Raw genomic sequence first — 25436 nt, forward strand, 5'->3', positions numbered from 1 at the left:
CCAGTGCCAAGGGCATTTTCTGCTTTGGCCTTATCTGACAAAAAAAAAAAAAAAAAAAGAACAAAGAACAACCCCGTGACCACAAAGCCTCACTGACTGCTCCATTCTGCACTGCAGGCGTTTAAGAGAAGGAACATCCTGGGCCTAGGAACCAAGCTTCCCAGACACACGCGGTGTCAGGGAGACCTGCCAAAGCTGGACGCTCACTTCCCTTACCCTGGCAGGAAGGAAGCAGTATGAAATCTTTGAGCTGTTTGTGGCAAGGGGAGGAGCTGCTACCACGTCCACCACACCACGTTAGTTAGGGGAAAATACACCTATTAACCTGCTGGGATGTTCCCAGCAGGATGTGGGAGAACCCCATATTGGCAAACTCCAACTGCTCAGCAGGGAACGCCAGGTGGTCAGCAGTCCATCCATCCCAAGCGTCCTACCTAGCTTGGTCAGCCTGTTCTGCGCTTGTACAAGTCTGACTAGTATTTCATGTTCTGACTCTGTCCCTACCTCTTTGACGCAAGCATCTGTTTCTAGCCTTTCCTCGTTGACCTTCCATCTTTTGACTGCCCCTCTACCCACATGTTTAGGAATAAATCTGTCTTACAAGACTACCTTGGGGCAACAAACAGCATTCCTGTATGTGTGCCGTGGCAGCTGTGAGGACCTAACAACCAGCTAGTTCTGAAAAAGAAAGCTAGAAATCAGTGCTTTGCTCCCATCCCTCATGAACTACATTTAAAAAGGTAAAAAGAGAGGCAAAATAAAAGGAAGGTGGAATACAGTAATAAAGGAAATTGCATGGATATCTCAAGCCTACAGTGTTCTGCTGTTTTCTTCTCAACTGGGTGGTGCTTCTTGGTATTCCAAGGATTTAAAAACCAAAAGACTGAGTCACAGTCATAAATGCAATCTTGCAACCTGAATCAAGGCCAGTCAGAGTGGATAGAAGCACTGAAGATTTTAGGAAGTGTGCATACACTGGCCTCAAGCCATGGCTGTTATGAACATGTTTACAGCTTGTCAACCTAAGTACTTTTGTTTACTAACCAGGTTGCCATTGCATGTTGAATTCAATTACTGTGAGCCTGAGATTCACCAGCTCCAAGGATTAGACAACGTCAGCTCTTCCCAAGTCTGTTTAAAGAACTCAAGGCTTTCTGGTTGTTTAAAATAACAGCAAGAGTTGTTTTATTGCAAATGTTAGAAAAACACAGATTAAGAATCTCAAAACCACAATGTGTAAGATTTTGCAAAGTGGTTGCTGCTGGAACAGCTCTGTAAAGGGAAGCAGTGCTTCAAAGTGGGCGTATAAAAGGCACTAACTCTCAGACCTTCCTTTGGTACAGTGTGTTCATATGCTGTGCAATGAATGTGTTCAAAGAAGAGGTTTCCTGTAAGGACAGCTCAGAATCTCATAGAGAACATGACAGACTATGAAAGAAAAAAAACATTCATTTTAATTTTTAAAGTGTAAATATCTTTGAAAGCTTCCACTAAACAGCCTGGAGGTGTCTCATTGTCTAGGTGATATTAAACAGGGCAAATTCTGCAACCGAGCCATATCATGCTCTACATAGGGAGGGGAAGGAGCAGGGAGAGGAGCCAACATTATTTATAACATCAGTACTGGTGTGCCAACTCTCCTCAGGAAGGGCTGTACATCCAGGCAGAAACCTTAAGCAGCACAGAGTTGGAGAAGAAAAAGGAAAAGTTGCATCTGTTGGGGGCGGTGAGAAAAAAGTAGCAGTAAATAAAGAAAAAAATAAATACAAACAAATACGGAGAGGGAGAAAAGAGAAGGATTCAGAAATGCTGGAAATGGGAGGAGAAGCCAGCGGCAGCAGTAGTAAGCAGAGCTGTGAGAGAAGTAATCCCATTTATTGATGTAGCTTCAGAGGTCAACTTTTCTCCCCAGGTCTGTCAGGACTCAACCCCCGTAGGATAAGCAGTGCATATCCCTCCTGTTTTGCAAGGAAAAAAGTTGGATGAAGAAAAATTTGACTGCTTTGCTCCAGACTTGTCCCCATAGGAAACTTACACAGAACCTTAGGCAACCATGCCAGATTTCATTCCTCTCCATGCTCTGGGGAGCCTCAGTCCCCACCCACCCTGCTAGACCCAAGCGTTAAACAACAGAGCAGATGACAACAAAAGGTACACCCTAAAGATTTATTTATTTTTCATTAAAGCAACACTTAACATCTCAAAGCATTCAGAGGAGCAGCATTTTATTTTTGTTGGAGCAGTTAAAATCCTGACCAAAAAAAATCCTGACTTAAAAAAAAAAGGAAATCATCAAGGTGCCAAGGACATTCTTATTGGTTAAAAGCCACACAACAGATTTCTAGACATGTCCAAGACAGGCACACAAAGGACACTAAAAAGGCTCCTTCCATGAGCAAGTGGACCGAAGGAATGATGCTTACTAGGAGGCAACAAGCCAGAGATGGCAGAGAGTCCTGGGCTGTATTTAAGAGAGCCAGTAGGGCAGCATTGCCTGCAAGTTTAAATGACACTTCAAGTTCCCCCACGGTCACAGCTTTGAAGGACAGCAGGAGACAGCTAGAAGATGCTGGACACTTTGGTATCACTAGAAAGGTGAGGAACAAGAAGGCAAGTCACTGAGCCAATGACTGTAAGCAGGCTGAATTTACAACTACCAAGCGCTGTTATCCTGGAGCTAAAATGCAGCTTCCCCTCCTTGGGAACAAGCTAGGAGAAGAGTCCACAGCCTGTTGTGCTGCAGCCCTGCTTCCCAGATGGCTGCCAGGTAGTGGGAACAGGAGAATCTAGGCTGAGGACTGGCAATAGCTGCCAGTGCTGTGCAAACCAGTGGACTGCGCAGCAGAAAAAAAAAATATCTACCTGGAAATCTCTAAGAATCAGCCAACTTCCCTTCCATACAGAATATAAAGTAGGAATTAGTTGCTCAGAGGTGATGTATACAAAAATTGGAGAGATCCATTTTGGGAAAAAAAAAAAAAATCACCTCTTAATCTCTAGATTAATCTCTCTCATTTCCTGGTGGTGTGGGTGGGGGCATGGAAGCAGCCTTTCCACAGGCTGTCCTGCTCCGATCTCCACAGAGCCCAACACCCTCGACTCACACATCTCTGGGCCTGGCTTTGTTAACAAGCAGATCTTGAAAGGCCTTCTCATCTCGACTCTTCCCATCGCTCTAATCTCTCCTCACATGAGTAATAGCAACAGGACTATCATGACTGATGCTTCCCATTCCCTCTGAATGTCTTTAGCCTCAAAGCAACAAGCTACCTACTCCAAAGCTCTTGGCAGTAATTCTCCTCTAGTGAAGGGTGTCAGTCACTAACACTGCCAGCTGTCCCAACACCTTCCCCTGCCCCAAAAGCACTGGAGCAAGCTCTCCCTCTGTCCTCCTCTAACTACCCAAGTATCTTCTCTACTTTTTCCCCTAACTATATGAGGAGTACAGAAAGATTCTTGTTCTGTCTGCTCTAAGGGATGGAATTAATACTACCTATTACAAACACTGTCTGGCACCTCCTGAAGCTACCAGTTCTGTCTTATTCGGCAAATGTACAGGTTGACGTTTTCCAAAACAGTTTCCAGAATTTTGGGGAATTTCAATAACAACAGTTCAACTGTCACAAAAAGCAAGGTTCAGGAAAATTAAATAACTTCTCAAGTTCAATAAACAAACAACTTACCCTTACACATTAATGGAACCTATTTCTCCCTTTTCCTCTTTCCCCTGTAGGCTTGCTTCAGAGCAACAGTTTGGCAGAAGCACTGGCTTTATGCCAGGATATGCTTCAGCAGCTCAGCATGAGATTCTGGAAGAGCCAGAAGAGGGGGTACAGCCTAGATTGCTCAATGCAAACATTTGTTAAAACCTCCTTACCACAAAAATGATGAGTTGGGATGTTGAGATACACATTAAAAATGCCCATGCTGTTTATGTCCTCTCCAGATCAAAGAGGAAACAGGCTGGTGCACCACCTCTTTTCACCCTCCCTGGATAGCAGGAGATGTTTTGTGACAAATAAAGCAGCCACTTTTTATGTATTTATATTCCACCTGAAGTCCTACAGTTTGGAGGCAGACCAGCCAGTGTCTTGCAGTCTGCTTAGATGGTACAGGTGAGAGGGGAATTGGAAAACAGATCCCAAACGACAAAGTTTAAGAAGTACACAAACCTTCTGGAAATCAACTTGTGGCCCTCACTTCCTGGAACACAGAACATGAGGTGCTGGGAGCTGGTCACCCCACACCCTGAGGGAAATTAAGCCCCTCTGCAAGCACTCCAGGAGGTATCCTCTCATTCACTTTAGGAACAAAACACTGCTTTTGTCACTCTGCACCTTCTCTATGTTGGCGAGGTAGACCAAATGTAGACCAGCTTGACACGCTATCCAATCAAATTATATAGCCGCTATCAGAAGATGGAGGGATTTAGTCAAAGACTTGGCAAAAATTATAAGGCCCCCCACAAAACGTGTCAAAGCAAAATGCCCTCAACGTTCAGATATCAATGATCCAATCTCCAAAAGCAAGGCTGGTCTCATGGATAAGGCAGATTAACATCACCAGAATGCTGTTGTGTCTGGTGATGACAAAGGAATTGGTGAGAATCACCTTTTTTCCTTTTTTTTGGGGGGGGGGGGGGGGGGGGGGGCATGCTTTCCATCTTCTGGGTGCCAGACTGGAGTGCTGTTAACTCTTGGTTGCAAGTGATATTAAAGGGACTTCCCTTGGATGTAAAGAATGCATTAAAAGTCAGAACCTGGTTTTGTAGAACATTAGGCATCTCACATTAAGCACCCAAAATTAGCAGATGCTTTTCCTATAATCTCTCTACCTTCGTTACCTGTGGTTAGTGAACATACTATCCTCTTATCTCACAGGAACATTGCGAGGATAATTAAGACCTGTGTAGCATTCTAATAGCATTTGGAATTAATGGTCATGTCCAAAGGAAATGAGTACTTCTGCACTCAGAGCAGAATGTGAAGTGTCCTGCAGGTAAGTTGTACATGTAGCACCAGAGATAAAACATTGAATCTGGTGAGTATCATTCCCTATATACACTAAACAATGCAGAAAACCCATACAAAAAATAAAATAGGACACAACTCTATAACTGAAAATTATCATAAAGACTCAAGGCAAGATTATAGGCAGAAGGCAGGGATGGATCATCAGCCATTTCTTAACTTCTGAATGACTTTACAATGTTAATATTTTGACAGTGGTATATATAGCACAAGTGTCACGTTGCTGCATAATGTAACTGTTCATTTCTAGACTCTGGTCACAAAGATAATTACAATGTTCTTAACTAATTGCAGGCACTTAAGACAGAAGTAAGGGGACAGGGGACAACTATAAAAGCAAGCACATGTAAAGAAAAATGTTTTCTGCTAATCAGGTGTAGTGGGAAAAAAAAAAAAAAAAAGACCTGCATCCTGCAATTTGAGGCTTCTGTTCCAACACATTTTTTGTGCTTGGCTCAGCACAGTGTGTTTGACACTTAATTTTGTTACTGATGTCTTTTCCACTACAGTTGAAAACATAAGTAGAGTAAAACTTGTCTAACAACTTGTGATAACAAAGTTTAACTTGTTTAGGAAATAACGTAACCATATATAAGCTAATCTCTTCCTATTTGTTGTAGACCCTCCTTCACGAGTGGCATTGTCATTTGTGGACTAATTACAGGCAGGATCAGCTGAAGCAGTTGAGGTTCACGATTAGAAGTCTAATCTGTATCAAGACACTTCTACTGGAAACAGTAAAACATCTTTTTATAGTTAAAGAGAAGAAAGCAGCCATTTATGTTAAAATAATTTTTTTAACGGGCAATATTCTAGCATTATTAAGACGACTCTAAAATTAACTACTTTAAAAGGTTTTGAGAAATATTCAAACAAACCAAGAAAAAGATGGAATATTAGGTAGTGTCTCTTCCAGGCCTCCAGTTACAGACACTATGACAACTGGTTCTTTTAAGACAACTCTCAGCCATATGAAGTCACATACCATTTTTGCCTTAACCTAAGAAACATAACCTGAAAATCTCAAGCCAATATTAAAACATTCTTGGAGTTTTTGAAATTATTAATGATCATTTCTTCATTCAAAAGGCTCTTGCATATCACAAGAATTCTCATCCTGAGAGATAAAGAAGCATATCAGAGTTAATAGGCTAAAGCAGAAGCAGCTAGCTAGATTCCATGCACTATATTCAAATAAAATAAAGCAAACCAACAATATATGTACTTCATAATGCTTTAAGAGCTCTTGACAAGAACAACACCGTCTCAAGTAGGCTTCTTAATCTAACAATCAACTGCAAAAAGTAAGGAAACATATGATATCACACTAACCAATAAAGAGTTATAGAAGGATGTATACAATGAATGCTAAATAGCAATGGTCTGTGAAACTCATCAGGCTCCTGAAATCTTTTTGATGTAAGATAAATAAGCGTCTGATACAGGTGATGGTGTTGATTTACATGTACATTGATATCTATAAAATACCCATCATCTTCTCCCATGACACCTTGATTAATAGGACAGAATAATACAAAGTCAACACAAATTAAGCTACTTAACAACTACTGCAGATTTCAAAGCATCATTTATAATGTGGGAATTCAAGGTTGGTTAGCTACACTGTCTTAGAAATATAGCAGGAAGGAAGTGACAGTTGTCCTTGTGCTATTAAGCATTTTTATGAATGACTTGGGGAAAACAGAAGTCTGCAGATGACAAATAAATTCAAAGAAATAGCAGTTTGGGATTGAAGTGCTTTGCAGTTTAGGAAGCAAAAGGATAAAGATGACAAAAGGTAGAAAGGTGAACCGATCAATTCAAGCTAAATATAAGACATTTTTGACTGAAGACAGTAGTGTTTGTTTTTTTTAAACCAAACTGAGTGGTAGGCTCTTTATCAAGATCAAAAAACAACAACAACAAAAGTGCCAAGCTATAGCCATGCTAGTGAACCTGAAGGAAAAATAAATAATGCAAGATAGCCTGAAGGGCCACATGAAAACAGAAGTCAAGCTAAGTGGTCCCTTCTAAGCTCGTAATTAATTATATAGATAGGTATTTGGTGAATAGTAAGTAAACTTCTTCATGAGAAGTGGCCATCTCCCACCCAAAGTCATCATACTTCAGAGCTTGCAATTTTAATTCCTCTTATTCCGTTTTCACAGAGCAAAGGAAATGGATTGTATATTCTGTATGTTTTATCAAAGCCATTAACCTACCAGAAAATAATTTGGATTTTCCTTGTGAAAGGCAAGGACATCCCACAGGCACAGATGCACACATTGAACACATCCCCTTAATGCAACTATACTTTAGGATGTTTGGTCCAGAGTTTCCTTCCTGAAATATCTTATATTTAGAGACCTTCTCAGCAGCAATTAAGCATCATTTTACTCCAATAAAATTCAGAAGGGATGAATACCTGAGTCTTCAAAATCATATACACAAAACACATCCCTGAAGTTTATGTTTAGCACTTGATTTTAAATACACAATGTCAACCAGGACCCACCATATTGTATCAGCTAATCTGTCCTACCATGCTAGTAGCCCCTAACTTTGCCCCCTGTTAAAGCAGCCTACCCTTTTCAACTCTACAGGGCTTAGCTGACTCCAAAAAGGCAGGAAGGGACTCACGGATTTTGTAGATTCCAGAGACCCTGAAGATAAAGTGTCTCGGCTGCCCCGACTCTTGGAACTGAGATGAGGTGAAGATGAAGGCGAGTCATCAATATAGGGCATCATATCATGATGTCGCCTCTGTTCTTCAGCACGGTCTGCATCGTACGCGTAGCTAGGTGGTGTGCCACTGAACGAAGCATCTGTAAAACACAGGAGAAAAATCTGTCTGGTCAGAGTCAAGCTGGACAGGAGACGGGGAGACAGACTGGTCAACCACGGCACTGCCGGCCTCCCACCTATGATGATTACTTATCAGTAAATCCAGAGTCAGTGATAGTTAAATATAGACCAAGCGGAGGCGTAAATTTAATTGAACTTCTGTTGTCACCAAACAGTCGATCATTTTAAGTCCTAAAAGATAAAGTCCTTTCTAATGTCTAATACTGGTGTTCATTTAAATTGCAGTTCTTTTCCCCAAGTTCTACTTCAAAAGCATTAGCAAAATTAAATCCTTTTGCATGCTCCATAAAAGTTACATAGGTTTAGGAATGCACTCGGTTAGGGTAACAAAATTTTTTCTGTGGAACAAGAACAGATGATGCCCCTGCCAGTTTAGTAATCATAGGTAATACATAGCTCAAAAGAGGAATGGCTGGACTTGATAACCTTGAATATCTTTTCCAATCTAAATGGTTCAATGGTTCTGTGACTCTGTAACTCTTTTCAGACCTCTCAGAACAAGAAGACTATGAAAGAAAGGTCTTGCGTGTCAAGTGAACCGGCCCACTGCCAAAAATAAAATCTTAAGAGGCCCTCTTCTGTTGCCTGCCGCTCCTCCTCAATTTGGAGACTAATTCCTTAAATCAACAACCACTCTGCCCTCCACTACCCCCTACCCCACCCCAAACCAACCAGCCAAACAAGAAATTGACAGTGCTATGAAGAGCCAAATTAACCATTATTGCATCAGATACCAATGAATTACTGAAGGAAAGATGAGTATCTTTGGTAGGGGCATACTGAGACTGTTTCTGCAGAAATCTGTATTGAAGACACACATTGAACAGAACAGCTCCCTTTACCATAGATTAAAAAGATCTTTTACTTCTCTGCACAAATACATATGGAAGAGGTAATTTTGCTTTCTGCGCAGGGGCACAGCAGCACTTCAATCTTGTCTAGGGGAAGCTGGAGACAACCTTTGAGGGGCCTGCTGCTGGTACCGTGCACGTAAAGCACTTCCACCCACCAGTGCCCAGAAGCGGAGTGCAGTAACAGCTGTGCATGGGTCACTGAACACAAAATGGCATGCTTCCTGTGCCTCTTTCAGTTACAAGTCACAAAATGTCACTCTTCTCCCAAAACTGAAAAACAATTACAGCAGATAAGCTAGATCCACTTTTATTGTGGCAGGCAAGTCTTACAGAAGACAAAGCCACAAACTAAGATAATTTTTTTTCTGGTCTTGAGTCTAAAATTTTGTATTAACTTCACACTGGAACACAATTTTTACTTGTAGAATTAATTTTTACTTGTTTTCACAAATATCTAGGTTCTGCAAAACTAATAAGCAGCAGCTGCCAAGCATACTAATAATCCTGTTATACATCACTAAGGCAGGGTGGAGGAGTAACATTTTAAAGCCCACTTTCCTCCCTCACAGCAAACTCAGTTAAAGCATGACTCATTCCAGTAAAGGATGTGAACTTTGTGTGGAACAGAATAAAACTTGATCCATGTGGCTTATTCAGGAGGGAGAGCTGGTCGAGGGAATTTATGCAAACAATATACTGAAAACCCAACAATAAACTCACTGTAGAAGCGAGCCTCTGTCTCAGTTTCTACCAAATACCACCCAGCTAAATTACAGCTGTATATGAGGCCTTCAGGCTGCTGAATGCCCGTGGCAATATTATTTTAACAAACTCAATGAGTTTTATGTCACCCACCCCCTCATGGTATTACCTTGCGCTCAAGCCCTCAGAGTTCCTCAGAAGACTTTTAGATTGTGCAAGACCACAGGAATGGGGAAGGTAGGGAGAGGGAGAAAAAAAAGAAGTGGCACATGTTCTCTGGAATGGACTTTTATTGAGATGTTAGAGGCTTTCCGGAGTTTCTCAACAGTTTGGAATACACCCTGTTAAGTTGTTTTGGTAAATGGAGGCTTGCAAGGGAGTTGCTGAAGTAAGGATAATCAGTCACAAATAAAAGTATCTAAAATATTTTTAGATATCCTGAAGTTGGATAATGCCTACAAACCTGCAATCCAACCAGATCTCATTCTTGAATTGTCAAGAGCCCTTTGGCTAAAAGAATACGGAAGAGAAGACAGCATGGCCCTTGCCTTGCACTACCCAAACAGGCAACAACACCCTGTTGCTGTGCAGAAATTAAGGTAGGAATATTTCCACTCCCAGTGTTCACTTTCTAATTTTATAGTTTGCTCCATTTCTGTTAATAGGGGAGTGAACTCAATCTGAAACATATTAGCAGAAAAGATTGGAGTGAACCACAGTATTTTCACTTTCCTCACTTTCTCCTGCTAAGAAGTAGGGCTTCATACTTCTTGTGTAACACATTCTTCTTCCTACTGCACAGGGAAACCTTTACCGGAAGGAAAGGGAAGGAAAGGGAAGGAAAGGGAAGGAAAGGGAAGGAAAGGGAAGGAAAGGGAAGGAAAGGGAAGGAAAGGGAAGGAAAGGGAAGGAAAGGGAAGGAAAGGGAAGGAAAGGGAAGGAAAGGGAAGGAAAGAAGGAAAGGGAAGGAAAGGGAAGGAAAGGGAAGGAAAGGGAAGGAAAGGGAAGGAAAGGGAAGGAAAGGGAAGGAAAGGGAAGGAAAGGGAAGGAAAGGGAAGGAAAGGGAAGGAAAGACTTGAGCTTGGAAGAAGAAATTTATTCCTAGCTTTACAAAAAGATTCAGTCTACCTTTGAAGCATTCACTTTGTCTTCCTATCTATAAAAATGAAAATAAGACATCTCAACAGGGAATGAAGAGTGTCAATCCAGTGTCACCGTCTGCCAAGAGATCGATACCAAGAAAGCTCCAAATACAATTTAAAAATTTAATACTGTATCCTGCAAACATTAAAAAGCTTAGAAGCAGTTATAATCCTTCTTCTTTCTATTATTGCTGCATACAGCACTGAAATCCACCTATGGAGATTTTAATTATCTCTGAGGCAGACGGACTTTCTTGCTTTTATTCCACCATTTATTCCAACAGAAGCAAAGTATTACTGTAGCCAGATACACTACGCAAGTCCTAATACAAGTAACGGAGGTAGACTTGCATCCCTCTGATTAAAGAGACCACTGTTGCTAGGGAAACGAGGTTATTCAGCTCTCCTAAACCCAGCACAATGCTGCACAGGCTGTTCGGGCTCTACCTGGGAGCAAAAACACTGCTGCAAAGAGGCTGGAGCCAGGAGCTCACCCGACACTTCCAGCTGCGCCGGGTGCCACTCTTCGAGGTGGCAGGTGGAGACAGCAGCTAGAGGAAGATGAAACACAGGTATGACGGACAGTTGCTGACAGGGGACAACTAAGGAAAAAGAGTAGGGATATGAGGATGCTGGGCTCATATAAGAGAGCACCAGAAGGAAATACTCAGGACACCAGCCCATGCATGCCCACTGCACCAAGGAAGTATCCGTGGAACTGGCGGATGCCACTCGGGGGGCTCTGCTCAGTTCGGTGAGCAGAGGAGGGAGCAGAAGTAAGACAAGCTGTCTCAGATGGTGCAAAGCAGCAGCGCTGCTCTGCACACTGGGACCTGACTTAGCAACACAGCCATTTAACCCTACAAGGCTTAACCCACAGAGCTTGTCCTCTGATAGCCAATGGGCAACAAATGCTCACACTTCTCTCACCTGGCCAGCAGGATCCTCTCCTCTATCAGAAGCTCGTAAGAGATCCCACCCCATAAAGAAGAGTGGCAGCTGTGACTCCAGTGTCGAGAGAACTCGTTTCCGTAAGAGTAGCTATTTCTACCATTGGCCCTCTGATGATCCCTCTCAGTACCCTCCTGCACCAGCACAATCTTCAGGTGCAATGAATTACTTCGGACTACAAAGGCTCTACATCAATTTTGCAAGCACAGCTAAAAAACTTGAGCATTTACCTTTTGGTTCTGATGGCAATAGCTTCCCTGGCCTTGCTTTGGTCCAGCTTTTATAAGCCTGCCTCACTAACCCTCTCTTCTCTTACTGCTTCCATCCTCTCACTTCTCTTTATTTCAGTATGGTTTGCTATAATTCAACATTCCTTTTCTCCATTTTTCTGTTCTTTCTCTCTTCTAAACTGCTCCCTTCCTTCACTGCATCAAAATTCACCTGGAGGGGGAGAATCTAACAAATCTGCAGTTAGACACAAATTCACTGCACTCAGTGACCATGCAGCAGGACCGTTCCCTTGTCCTATTGCCTACACTCCTCCTGCTGTGTGTCCCATTCATTCTTCAGGAGTATGAGATGAAGTTAGAGATCTACCTTGCAAGCAGAGAGGAAAAAATAAATTAACTTCTAAGTTACAAAGAAAGATTAGCTGCATCTAATCCACGGCCATGTAATAGTTCAAGTGTGTCATATTTTGCAGCATCACAGCATCCATAGCTGCTTGAAAGGCTTAACAGCAGCACGCAGAACTGCTTCCAAGCTAGCTGTGCTCCAGTTAATCTCACTAAGAGAGCGGTGAAGCCACAGCAGCACAGACCTGCCTGCCTAAGTAAATACCTAGCATCCTGAAGGGGGTGGAAGAGTTGCACCTCGTGCCAAAGCCCCACATCACTGTGGCTTCATTGTAAATGGTATCAAGACTTGCACAAGTTTGCAGTGTCTATACTCACTCCAAAAACATTCCCTCAGTTGCAGAGCAGAAGAGAGCTAAGGCAGTTTGCATGCTCTGCCCATGCATTTCTGCGCCAGGGAATGTGTAAGGCCACAGTTTGACAATGCATTGTCTTGGCAGCAAGAAAGGTCTAAGGTTTCCACCATCGAGCCATAAACCACAGCATGACCCTTTGCCTCCTATCCCCTCAGCTGTACAGCCCCACAAATGGCTGTGATCCAGATAAAGAACTCAGCCAGCTCAAAGAAAAATATCTTGGGCAATTCCCTTCTAAGCTGGATCATCTCTCTGATCTAGTTCATGGCACAGAAATCCCAACTGCAAGGCTATAGGCATGGTAGCTACCAAGTAGGCATACTTGAAGCTTGTATGGCTTTATGTAGAGCAGTTGAAAACAATGCATTAGCAAAGCACTGCTTCAGTTTCCTTTAGGCAGAAGTTCAGTCAATTCCTGGATTTTAGACCCGATTGGTTTGGTAACAAATTACCAGCATGCAACACTTTTTTTCTTTTTTAATGTAACTTTTTGGTAACTTTTAAGTTACTGATATACCTTGCTGTTCTTAGCTCCAGCTTTTACACACCACCATTTGCTTGGTGATAAACAATGCAGGTTCATGTAATCGTATTTCTTAGTGCTGGCCAGGCTGCTTGGAGAAGGATCAGGGATTCAGTCCCAGCACTGAGCACATGCAGAAGTACATCTGTGTGGATGGGCTGTGAATGCAGTTGCCTAGGGAATACAGCAGCATTCTCTAAAGAATAAAGAAGTTAAACTATGGAAAACTGAGCATTTTGCTTATTTTCTTGACACCTTCTGAGTTATCTTCGAAACCAGGATGTAGTGCACTTGTACACTTTTGCACAAAATTGAGATCCACAAACAATAATTATACTGCCTACCTATAGCAGGAGCTTGTCCCAGAACAAAGGTCAGGTATGGATAAAAAATGCTCAATTTTCCACGTCATATCCCTATGGCTTTATTCTTCTCAGACTGATGAAGCAAAGGCTCTTCTAGGACACTAAACAGATTCAGAACAAGTTTTCTTCTTACACAGAACAGAGACACAGAGCTAGAAGACAGCACACCTGCATATAAAGAGGTCTAGTGGAACCTGAAGTCCCCAGGCAAATATAAAACCAAGTTAATTTAGCAAACAAACAACCAAAAAAGCATTATTTCATTATTTTGCAAATCCTTTCTTCAGTGTTAGATGAGGACAAAAACAGAGAGGCGAATATAACAAAAGCTAGCTCCAAGCCTGCCTATGGCCTCAAGCATTAGTCCTCTCTCGAGCAGATGAAGAGAATCCAACTTTCTGTGCTAATTGATAGGCTCCTATTGTGTGCCATAGGAGGGAAAAAAAAAAATATATCCACACAGGATGATCTTCCTTCAGTGGTGGCTGAACAACCTGTTAGGGAGCACGGGTTGCAGAAGTAGAGCTATGGTGAAACAGAACACAGCCCAACCACAGGAAACACCCATCAACACCCAGACAAGGCCGAGCTCCGAGCTAAACGAGCACTCCCATACAACAGAGCCAAGCTGGAGTTTCCCATCTGCGGGCAGACATGAAACGGGCTCCAAAAGCAAGCTGGGTGTTGGCAACTTGCAGTGAAACATTCTTCTGGGAATAGGATGAGGGGAGCAGTACACCAGGAAAAGAGGTTTCTAAATACAAGCTGGACCCTGAAATGACAACTTCAGCTTATACCACAACCAAAAGCGGAGTGCTGTGAACCCAAAAACTGAGCAGATTTTCCTCAAATCACCATATTAATTTCAGGTCTGTATCCTCCTCTCTCCCATTGTAATAAACCATCTTCCTGCAGAAACAACTATCTGTCACATGTAAACTTTTACCTGATGCCTCATTTTCTTTTAAGGATAACCATGTGCATGTGTGTGTGTATGCACATAGAGATTGAGAACTGCATCAATGAAAACTGTATTTTTGAAGTGGAAGACAGAAAAAGCAATACTGAAGCAGCAAGACAGCTGGTGGCTCTGTCTCTACCCTCCCTTCCCCAGGGGATCTCAGGCTATAGACTTTAACCAACCCCCAAGAAACTTATGTCTCTACCACAGACGAGCTTTATCCTTATAGCAGACAGTGCCCTTAAGTCGTTAGGAGATGAATTAACTCCAGTCCACTTTTAATCTTTTAGGTGTGTCAAACCCAGATCATTAGATGTCTACGAAAGAAGACCAGAGATATGTAACCTGCCCATATGTTCTAGGAGTTCATGCAGAGACTAGACGAGAGGACAGTTTGTGGCCGCCTGTTACTTAGACACGCTGTTTGTTGCATTTTGCTGTGATTGGAATTTTCCTGAAGACAGATTTAGCATCCACACAGTCCATGCGGACTGAGGTTCCATGATCCAGCCATGAGCCGCAAGCTGGGAATACTGAGTTTTGCTTGGTTTTTCAGTTGTGATCAAGCTGAAACACCAGGAGGGAAGCGTAATCATTGCACACCACAAACTGGACAGGGGAGCCCATCAGACGACAAGAGCTGTGATTAGGAGGAAAACAGGCTACATGTTTTGAAGATGTAGCCTTTCAAATACAGGGTGTCTCCATAGCAATTTGTAAGTTTTGGGATACACTACAAATGTGCTGTGTGTAACTAACATTGGAAAAGAAAGTTACCCACAGTTACTGCAGAAGGCAAGACTTAAACACTTCTTTGACAGCTGACTCTGCCTATGACCCAGGGGCTGCTACATGCCCCCCAAGGCATTTAAGAGGTTTAATCACTGTCACTTAAAGCCCTAAACATCAGCCAGTAAACACACATATGTATCAATGAGGTCTACATTCAGCATCACTGGCTGCAAATATGCTGCCAAGAGCAAAAGACAAATTCTGATCCGAACTATATTGTATTCCATTCAAGGAAGAGTGTGAGAATACTTAACTTACAGGGCAGGCCACAGCCCCCCCCCAAACAATGAAATTCCCGATGCCTTTTTTCTTTTCTTACTGTTTCTCCTAAATGTTTAGCACTAGGTCATGTGGCACAACGTAACACCCTGTAACATGGATGAATACCTCTTAGACTCCTGCCTTGGAGACAGCACAAAGTGAATCTGTTTCCATCCAGGGTCTACATCTCCAGATTCCTCTCCTGTTCTGTGTTGTCCCAGGCAGGCTGGAAACGTTTCCATGTTCAGTTCATGTTGGCAGTCAGGCCACTAGATGTTCTTGGCAAAGCAAGTCCCAGAGCAAACTGGAATGCCTTCCCAGTTTTTCTTTTCCATTCCTCACTCAGGATTGTGCACAAAATTTGTCTGCTTTGATTCACTGCAAGCCTAATAGGCAGAAAATAAATTCTAGTTCTAGTCCTTCAGAATTAAAGCCTTTTTTTCCACTATGAAAATACAAGGACAGGTAGATACATCCACAAGCACACACAGGTTTGCATGAAAGGCACCAGAAACTTTAGCACTGACTCAATCAGAGGTGCAAGCTGACTACACTGGAGAAAAGGTTTCCATGAAAAATAAGGTAAAAAAGCAAAGCAAAGCAATATAAACAAGAACAAACCACACATGGCTATAACGAGAAGAGCCAAGAAGTCAGACTAATTCCCAACAAAAGCTGGAAGTGCATTAGGAGAGGTAAAGTTTTTAGGATCCAGGCAGTTTCCATTTTCTTTGCAGGCTCCTATCCACGTCTTCCCCATTGTCCCGTAACAGACCTGTTTGCAGGGAGCACAGCAAACCACAGCAGGACTTCGCCAGACTAAAAATAACTGGAGAAGAGTATTATTTTGTAACACAGAGCAGCTCCTTATTCCATTTCGCTGATTGTCTCCACAAAATGCATCAGCATAAACTGAGCAGAGAGGTGGGATGGAGCAAATGTGACTGTTCAGGTCAGTACTACTGCTGTGCTCAAACTACAACCTTGGTTTCCGTGCTAAAAAAGAAATCTAGTAACAAAGCCTAAAAGAAAACTGTATGTACTAACTCCATCGGGGGGGCTGCTTCTCCCTCACCTACTGGGGTGCTGTCATTTGTCTCGTGAATGGTGAAAATTCCAACAATGATCAACACACTATTTACTAATATATTCTCAAGGTTGTTTCATAATTTTGCAACCACTTCAAATAATGCTTGGCAACAGGATACTTGAGAGAAGTAGAAGGCATTAGAAAATTAATAGAAACAAAATGGACTAAATTGTCACAGTATGGTCTGTTAACAAAAAAAAAAAACAAACAATGTATATATTCCATTTCCTTTATTTACCAAGAGTAGACCAAACAGTCCTGTCATGCAGAGAGGAAAGCACCTGTTAAAACATGGGTTTAACTGAAGTGACAGGTTTGTGAGAAGGAAAGGGAGGACCAAGCCTAGGCAGCAGGGGATATTTAAAGTCTATTCAAAAAAAAGAAGTAAACGTGCCTGATAAGAATATTGGTCTGTGTCCAGATCTTCATCCTCTCTCAGGATGAGCTGCTTTCATTTTTTTTCATATTGTTTTGTTTTCTCACTAGTGCAGCATGGACACTAAGAAGCCAATAAAGCTGGCTGCTATTTTCCTGTTTACACTGTAAATTACAGACATCTTTCTTGTTACACTGTAAAATATATCGAGAGAGATTGATTTACCATCTTGGCCTGGAACAAGCAACCCAAGCTTCCTAGGCAGATGGCTCTGCCTACACCACTAACAACCTTTTCTGAACACAGCTGCTGCCCAAGCTCAGTGTCTTCCTGTCATCTGGCTGGAGAAAACAACAGTTTCGGTGTAGTTTATAACCACAGCAAGATAGTTACTTTTTGTTTTTTTTTTTAAAGGGTGCTGAAGGTGAAACACAGCTCCCCACCACCATTAATAAATACCATCTTTTCCCCACCTCTTTTCCTTTGAACTACCAGATAAGATGAAGGTAGTTGGGGTCACACGTCTAGGTTCATTCTGGGCTAGTACGTTCTCCCCTGACATACCATACCATCTTTTCTCCTAACTGCCTGTTGTTGCTTTATTTTTCTTCAGAATCTGCTTTTGGAGGGGAAATTCTCCTCTAATTATGAGAAAATCTAGAAAAACATGATTCAAGCACAAGCAGCACAGCAGTGCCAGTCAAAGCTCTCTGAAGAGTGGATGAGAGGAATGGTCTCTCAGTCTGAGCCTGTAGTGTTCTCCATCAGACACCAACAATGCTGTTTTACACTTCAGCATCACCGACTTCATGACTGTTCACATTTGGAATATGGCAGGATAAGAGGGATCTTATTTTGGTAACACAGATGTGTTACACCACCATTTCATTGAGTCCCACCATTCCCCAGCATGAACGAGCTGACAAGTACCACGATTGTGAAGCCATGCCAAGGGGAAGTGCCACTGAACACTACTGAACTTGACCCACAGGGAAACAGGACCACACCGGTCCCAACTCAGGTGCACCAACCTCTGCAGGTGACGGCCTCCCCAACAGCTTTCTTCTGCATGCAGACTGGTACCCACAAAGCAGAGCTCCTGCTTGAACAGTAGCTCCCAAAGCAAATGACCAGAGGCCCTCTCGCCCAGCAAGTCACAAAGTTGTTCCACAAGGTAACTTTGCACCAAGTGCTGAGCTCTTGTGACTCCCTGTTAACTTCATGGAGAGCTGCTGGAGGTGCAGAGGCACGCAAACCTGGGCAGGATCAGAGCCCAGCTGCTGGGGCAGACAGCTGCAACCGCCACACAGGCACTTCTCCAAGGGCACTCAAGCTGTAATTCACATCAGCTGGTGAGGGAGAAGAGGGCAGAGCAGAAGAGGAACTTGCCTGTGAAAACGGCTTCTCTGGAGCCTGCAGCAGAGAGCTTTTGCACAACGCTGCACTGCAGATGAGGTGCCTAAGAACTGTCAACAGTGAGGACTCATTCCCGGACAAGTCACACACGAAACAGGGTTTCAGGTTGTATCCCACCATCCCCACTTTCCTGCACAAGGCCTTCTCTTTCCCTAGTGCTGATGGAAGCTTGTTAGGAAAACACTTTTACTGGATACAAAACGCAAAAAAACACTAAATACATACATCAAGTGTATACATATACACCACAGTAGAAGAGAGATGAGTTGTCCCAACTATCTAGGCTGCCCTAAAACAGGCTGAACCCAAAGGATCCACACCAGACTCCTGCTGAGCAGTCTGTGCACCAGGGTAGTTTAAAAGGTTAACCAGTGCAGCATGGACGCTCACATACAGAGCAGACACAGCCAGTGAAATGCTTGCTTCTGTTAATACTTTCATTTCCAAATGCCATTGCTTAATAAAACTGGTAAAGAGAGCAGCTGAGTAGCCAGTCACAGAATCACAGAAAGGCTTGGATTGGAAGGGACCCCAAAGACCAACCCCCCTGCCATGGGCAGGGATGCCACCCACTAGGTCAGGTTGCCCAGGGCCTTGTCCAACCTGATCACCCTGAACACCTCCAGGGATGGGGCAGCCACAGCTTCCCTGGGCAGCCTGTTTCAGTGCTTCACCACCCTCTGAGTGAAGGATTTCCTCTAACATCTAGTCTAAATCTGCCTTCTTTTAGTTTAAAACCATTCTGCCTTTTCAGTGTAAAAAGTTACTCTCCATCTTTTTTTTTTTTTTTTAAGACCCCTCTAAGTACTGAAAGCTGTATATGTACTTAATACTGAGCATCTACAGGGCCACCTATAGCTACAAAGATAAAAACTTCAAAATGAGGCAAAACCTAAAATTTTCAAGCCATCGACACAGAGGTTCAAGAAGTCTTTTGTATGATGCAAGCAAACTGAACTTTGTGCGTAACTGCATTGCAAAAACACACATATTTCTCTGGTGTGTGGTCTAGATGCTGAGATAATAGAAACCTAAATGATTCTTTGGCCTCAGTCTACTGAAGTTAACAGAGGTGGGAAAATATAAATTCAATTTCTGTTGCACTGGAAGATGGTTTTACCCCACCTACTTTCAAACAACTGACTTAGCAATGGTGTCACCCTAAACTCCTCATATAGCCCAGAGGTATTCAGACAAAGATGTTAGGATAAATTGCTTACAAGAACGATCCCTCACTTGAAAACAGAAGAAATTGTCAGTTATGCACTCCCCATCAGAGGGAAAGGATCCAGGCCACTGTTTCTGTCTCGACCAAACCATTTTGGTATGGAAGAAGATTAGCCAGACACAGATACTTACTTGGAGCTAAGTTGTACATACAGCTAGTCTTTGTGCCAGTAACAGAGCACACACCCAGAAGCATGGCTGCGCTCCTCCATGCAACACAGCTGTGGCTCCTGGCTGCTCTGAAGCTTCGCTGCCTCCTATCTTCGCTCCTTTTAAAAGGAAATGTGTTTATTTATTTTAATCACTTGTCTTTCATATCATGTTTGTAGGCAAACGTTTTGAGTGAAAACATCAGAGCAAACCTAACCCTCTTTAAATGGAGCAAATGTACAACCAGAAGCAAGTAAAACACAACAGGGAAAATAAAGGAACACTTGTACATCAGTACTATATTTAGATATTGCTTTACTAGGACTTTTACAGAAACTTGGAAGACATGTTGTGTTGATGCTTGGTCCAGCCTTAAAAAGCTTCAAGCAATTTCACACAGCCCTGAAATAGAAGTTCTGACGTTTTAGACTGCAAGCTGCACAAAACAGACACTGTTCAACAGCACAGTAACTGTTTTCTACACAGCTTCTGCACACAACTACGTACCCTGGATTAATTCTTCAGTTTTATTTTCAGCAGCATTTTTAAACAGCAGCTACTTCTGCCTGACAGACTAATGCACTTTGATGCAGGTTTGAGATAACTCAAGAATTAATGGGACAAGACAAGACTCCTGTCAATATTACTACAGCAGAAAAACAGAAATACTACTTTTGAGTCTCTGTGTGGGACTGAGGTGCCAAACTTGGGATCTGCTTGCATAAAGTGGGAAGCTGATCCCTGCCTCCAGAGTTGGGTTTGCCCAAAATGGAAAACAAAACAAAAACAAAACTAGTGAACAAAAAAAAACAAGACGTTTAACATGAGATTTATTTTACTTCCTCATAACGGTGCATACCACAGTACAGATTTAATACAGTTCCTACAACGCACCCACCCAGCAGTATGGGCAATATGGTTTGGTTACAAAAGCTTCACGTGGCAGCAGAAATCCTGTTCAGAACATCTCCACCACAAAACAACCACCACCACCTTCCAGTCTCCTATTCTGTCTCAAATACTAATTTCTGATCCAAAACAAACAAACAAACACATTTAAAATAGGGAAAAAAAAATGAAGGTATCTTGGGAAAGCGAACTAAAAGGGGAGTACTGGCATAGAACGTGGGCTTGATTTTTTGGTACCACACTGGTGGCTCATAAACCCAAGTAATTCAGGAAAATAAAGATTTAGACCCAAGCTACTTCTGCAAATTTTAGTCAAGATCCCTGGCCGAGAAGCTTTCAGTCAAAGCAGCGTAGGTCATAAAACCAGCAGGTGTTAAAGATACTACAGAAAAGGACAGCAAGTAGCAATGGAGGAAACAGTTCACAAAAAAACAGACGACAAATATCCTTGGGTACTTTCTTCCTCTTAATAATCACAACCGTTTAAGTTGTTAGTTTCACATCAACAACGCAGGGCTTGTGGACCACAAGTGGCTAGACAGAAGAAACTACAGGAAGTGAAACGTGCCTCTTCTGTCCTAAAATAAAAATGGGCTGGAGCTCAGTACCAACTGATCATTTCATAAAGGGCAAGCTGTCTTTTAGCAGCAGCCTGCTAGAGATGAAAAATGATGGAATAGCCACATTTTTATTTATGGGTTTGTTTTCAACAGATGGGGATGAGAGGAGAAAAGAAACAAAAGCATAATTCATCCCCTTTACGTATTAGTGCAGAATGCAACCACCAAAAAAAACCTGCGAAGACTTCAAAAACACCCGCACCAATGACCCATGTGCACTAATGGGTCTTAATAGGAGGCTGTCATGAAGCTGGAAGCAGAATTCAGGGAGCAACATGAGAATTTCTTAGGTGAAGCCAGCATTCCCTTGTGCCCACCATCTACCTTTCAGAGATTCAAGTACTCAGTCCTCAGTTTTGTGTCAAGCAGATCTGGTCTCTTGCGTTTGACTAGGATGCGCCTGTTCAATAGGAGCGTAAGGATCCATACGGTGCCCAACTCTATTGCAAGATTAGGCACACTTTCTCCTCTGCCTATGACTAGCAGCAGACGTTGGCAAATAGGAGGGGAATAAAAAAGAGAAAAAAAAATACAGTGGACCATTGTCATAGGGTATGACAATTCTATAATTCTAGGGTAGCCGCATGATAGCCTAGACATCACATAAAGTGGATGTGAACCAAAGGACTTGGTTCCTTAGTCACTACAACTCACTACAGGGCCTTACAACAGCCAGGTCCCTCTTCCCAAGTCTGAAGTCATGCATGCCCGCTGTTCTGCCACAAAGAAGCAGAAAGGGCCACAGGAGCAAAGGTGGTGAGAATCTGAGGACCTGTAGCACTCATGTAAGGGACACTGTACCACAAAGTACTGCTGCTGTTGTTGTTCCTTGGTTATAAGGACTTGAGCCCACCACGAGCCTCCTTTCCATGGCCACCTCGCTCCCACTGGGAAGGACAAGCGCTGACAAGTCCCTAGAGAACAGGAGCCACTACTCCTTTTCTGTGACTGCTTCTTGGAAACGAAGTTCCCCATGGGACCTGGCAAAAGGCCAAGGTGAAACAAAATTTAGTAACAGCAGGATCTGCAGCCCAGCAGTCTCCCAGCACACAGACTTTTCTAAAGGGATTACTGGCTATCAGCCAGCCTCGGAGGGGGCTCTTCAGATGAGGCTGGCACTTCTCCCAGGAAAAGGTGTCACGGGATGACAAAGACACTAGGTAACAGAGGCATAACAAGCCAGCATGCACACACTGCATATCAACCCCCTTCAAGGATCAGAGAAAAGTAGTTACTGCAGCAGAGCAAGGGGCTTGCCAGATGACAATATTAACTCTACAGCTACTAGCAGGGCACCAAGCTGCTTAACACTTGAGCATCCCTTAAACAGGGAGCTTATGCCTTCCTCCTCCACTCCAGGGCAGGTAGATGGCACAAGTGGAACCGGTGCTGACCGGAGACCATGCCATGTCTTGGCACCCCTATGGACTAGTCTCACAAGGGCATTACTGACGGATGCTGTGTGTCTCACCAGGTGCACAGAAACGACCAGCAGGTACTGCTGGCCCATGAGAGTGCAGGCAATCACGCTGTGTCTCATGCTGGGGAGCACAGGGACAGGCACAAGCAGGTATTAAGAAAGTTTGTGCATTCAAAACACAGGTGTTCAAAACCCACCGCTCAGCAAAAGCTTGGAATGATCATTCTACAAAATACTAAGCTTCCCTCTGGGTATACGATCTCTTATCCAAATCCATACTCACCTTTCAGGAGTACAAACAGCCCAGAATTAAATGTCCCTTTCTTCTATTAAAGGCATTTTCACTCTAATCTGCCCTCTGGATAGGCCAGGCTTGCCTTTCCCCTTTGCTTCTCTCTGACCAGAACATAAAGATTCTTCTTGCCTGGTATCCTCCAAGATTTTCACACTTTTCTTTCTTAGCCCACAAAGTCTGCTGAGATGTCAAGCCTCAAAAAGTTTTTGCATGTGAGTATTTCACTGTCCCCAGCATTTTCTCGAGACAAGACAAATGCTACCGTGTACAGCTGTCCAAGTGCCAGGATACTTGGCATGCCACACAGCCAGTTGCTCCATGCAGCTTGGTAAGAAACAGCAAAGATTTTTACCTCAAATCCTGTTCATAACCCACGGTTCCTACTGAATGCTGCCCATCCGTTACTGAGATCCTGAGAATGCAGCAGCACGGGTCATGTACACGGCCCTCGCTCCACATCTGGAGGCCTGCAGACAACGGGAGGCCGCGGCTGCCACATGTGCCAGGAACCTTTAGGCACCATGCAATCAACTCAGCTAGTTTTGTGGTTTAGTGCCTAGCCTCAAAACACCACATTATCATTTTGAACCTACCAAAAACAGCTCAACTAATGGGCCCAAATGCTGCACATAAAATGTATGTATTTAAGGGAGGAGAGAACGGGGAGGAAAAAAAAGGGCATGAATAGAAACCTTTATGTCAGGAGTTACTCCCCATCTGGTTGCTGTGTATTTTAAATCTCTCCCTCCCCACTGCCCATGGTTACTGAGTTTAATACAAGGGAACCGCCTTGGACATGCCCATCCTGCTTAGTTTCTTTAAATGGTAAGAGGTTCCCATTTAGTTTCACCACATGCACCTGAAAACTAGCATAATCCACTACCATGGCTAGTTATTTTACGTATTTAATTATTACAACACAATAACTGGGCTGATCAAAGCTATCTCCCTGTTGCCAGTGCTAGTCTTACCCCTGATCTCATGCTGGATATGAGAAATACGGCAGTAATATACAGTGGCATCCGATGCCAAAAACTCTTCCATTCTTTATATAGCAGAGCCCATGAAAGCAATCCTACAGAACAAAGCTCTCAGTTGGTGTTGAGAAGTGCTCACACATGGAAAAAGAAGTGGCATTTCTTGGGATGTCATTACTTGCAAGAATTGGAGCACAGACATCCTGTAGTAGTGTCCAGAAGAAATGGAAGAAGAAATTGAAGGCTTGAAATTGCAGTTATAAACAAGCAGTTGCTATAAAGGGAAACCCATCAAACATTTTTTTTTCTGCAGAAGCAAAACAATCCCAATAATTTCTGAATGCTCCTTCAGTACTCCATTCAAAGGGTCAGGAATTCATAGTTACAGAGACTTTTACTGCATTAGAAAAATCGAAAATTTTCTCCTGCTTAAATGGCGAACATGCGTAATGTCAGCTGTGTAATAGATTATGCATGTGAGTTAATGCCTCTCCTGGCAGTAGTTAATGGATGATCCTGGTAACATAAGAATTATATCAAAATTCCACCGCAAAGGATAAAACTAACTTACATGGAAATAGCTTTGCACAGAGAGCTAGAACTGCAAATTAGGAGGACTAAAACTTAGTTTAGGTAAGTTTCTCTCTGCAAGGGTAGGGACAAAAATTCAAAGAAGAGCAGAGGAGCTGGTCACAAACAGAGAATTCAGTCCAAAAAGACAGGCCAGCAAAGAGAAGGTAGCTTCTTTGAGAATGACAGCTGGAGAAAGGAAGTCGTGGCACGCAGGAAACCCAAGGCAGAAAGCACTTCACTTTCCACACCTCCAGGACTGCTGAAAATTAGGAGTATTCCAGTAACTTAAACTCAATTGCTTATAACATTACAGCCATCTGAATGCAATCAGAGTGTTCTAGAAACTGGCTAAACTTACCACTCCTTACAGTATCACTTGGGCAGCACAACAAACTCACAATTCTCCGTATCTTGCATACGCACAATGTCTGGCTAAAAACCATAACAGCCGGTGATTCACAGCAATCACTGGAAAAGTCTCTAGGAAACTCTCTTTTGCAAGGTTTCACGATGTGGCACCATGGTTACTGAGACAATACAAGGCACAAAATCCTGCTGTATATCTAATCCCTTTGTGTTTAGCCATCTGGGATAACAATACCTTTCATGGAATAGAGATGAGCCCTAGTATTTTAGAAATATTGCTGTTCATCCAAGAACCCTCTCTAACTTGCAAAGATGTGCTAGATTTATTATTTTATTCATTACTATCAGGTCATGCAATAAAGACAACCACTAAAATTTGGGTATTTTGTTCAGTTCAGCATGAGAATCGTTCAGACTCTAGGAAAAAGCAGAATAGTATCCAGAAACGTCTTGATTTTCTCTACTTTAAAATTGAGATAACAACTGAGTATAAGCAGAACTTTAAAGCAAAAATAAAAAAATAAAAAAAAAATCACAAAATAATTGGAGATCTTTGGGCAAAAGCCCATTATTACAGGTA

General features: G+C 42.7%; 1 protein-coding gene across 1 annotated transcript in view; it reads right to left on the reverse strand.

The window, feature by feature from the left end:
- BCR (BCR activator of RhoGEF and GTPase) overlaps nucleotides 1–25436 on the reverse strand; it is a 101963-nt gene that overhangs the window by 47808 nt on the left and 28719 nt on the right. The window contains exon 2 of the mRNA XM_048064085.2: nucleotides 7671–7855. Coding sequence (XP_047920042.2) covers nucleotides 7671–7855 — 185 coding nt within the window. The remainder of the gene's footprint in view (nucleotides 1–7670; nucleotides 7856–25436) is intronic.

Source organism: Anser cygnoides, chromosome 17 (assembly GCF_040182565.1).
Source record: "Anser cygnoides isolate HZ-2024a breed goose chromosome 17, Taihu_goose_T2T_genome, whole genome shotgun sequence".
Classification (NCBI taxonomy): domain Eukaryota; kingdom Metazoa; phylum Chordata; class Aves; order Anseriformes; family Anatidae; genus Anser; species Anser cygnoides.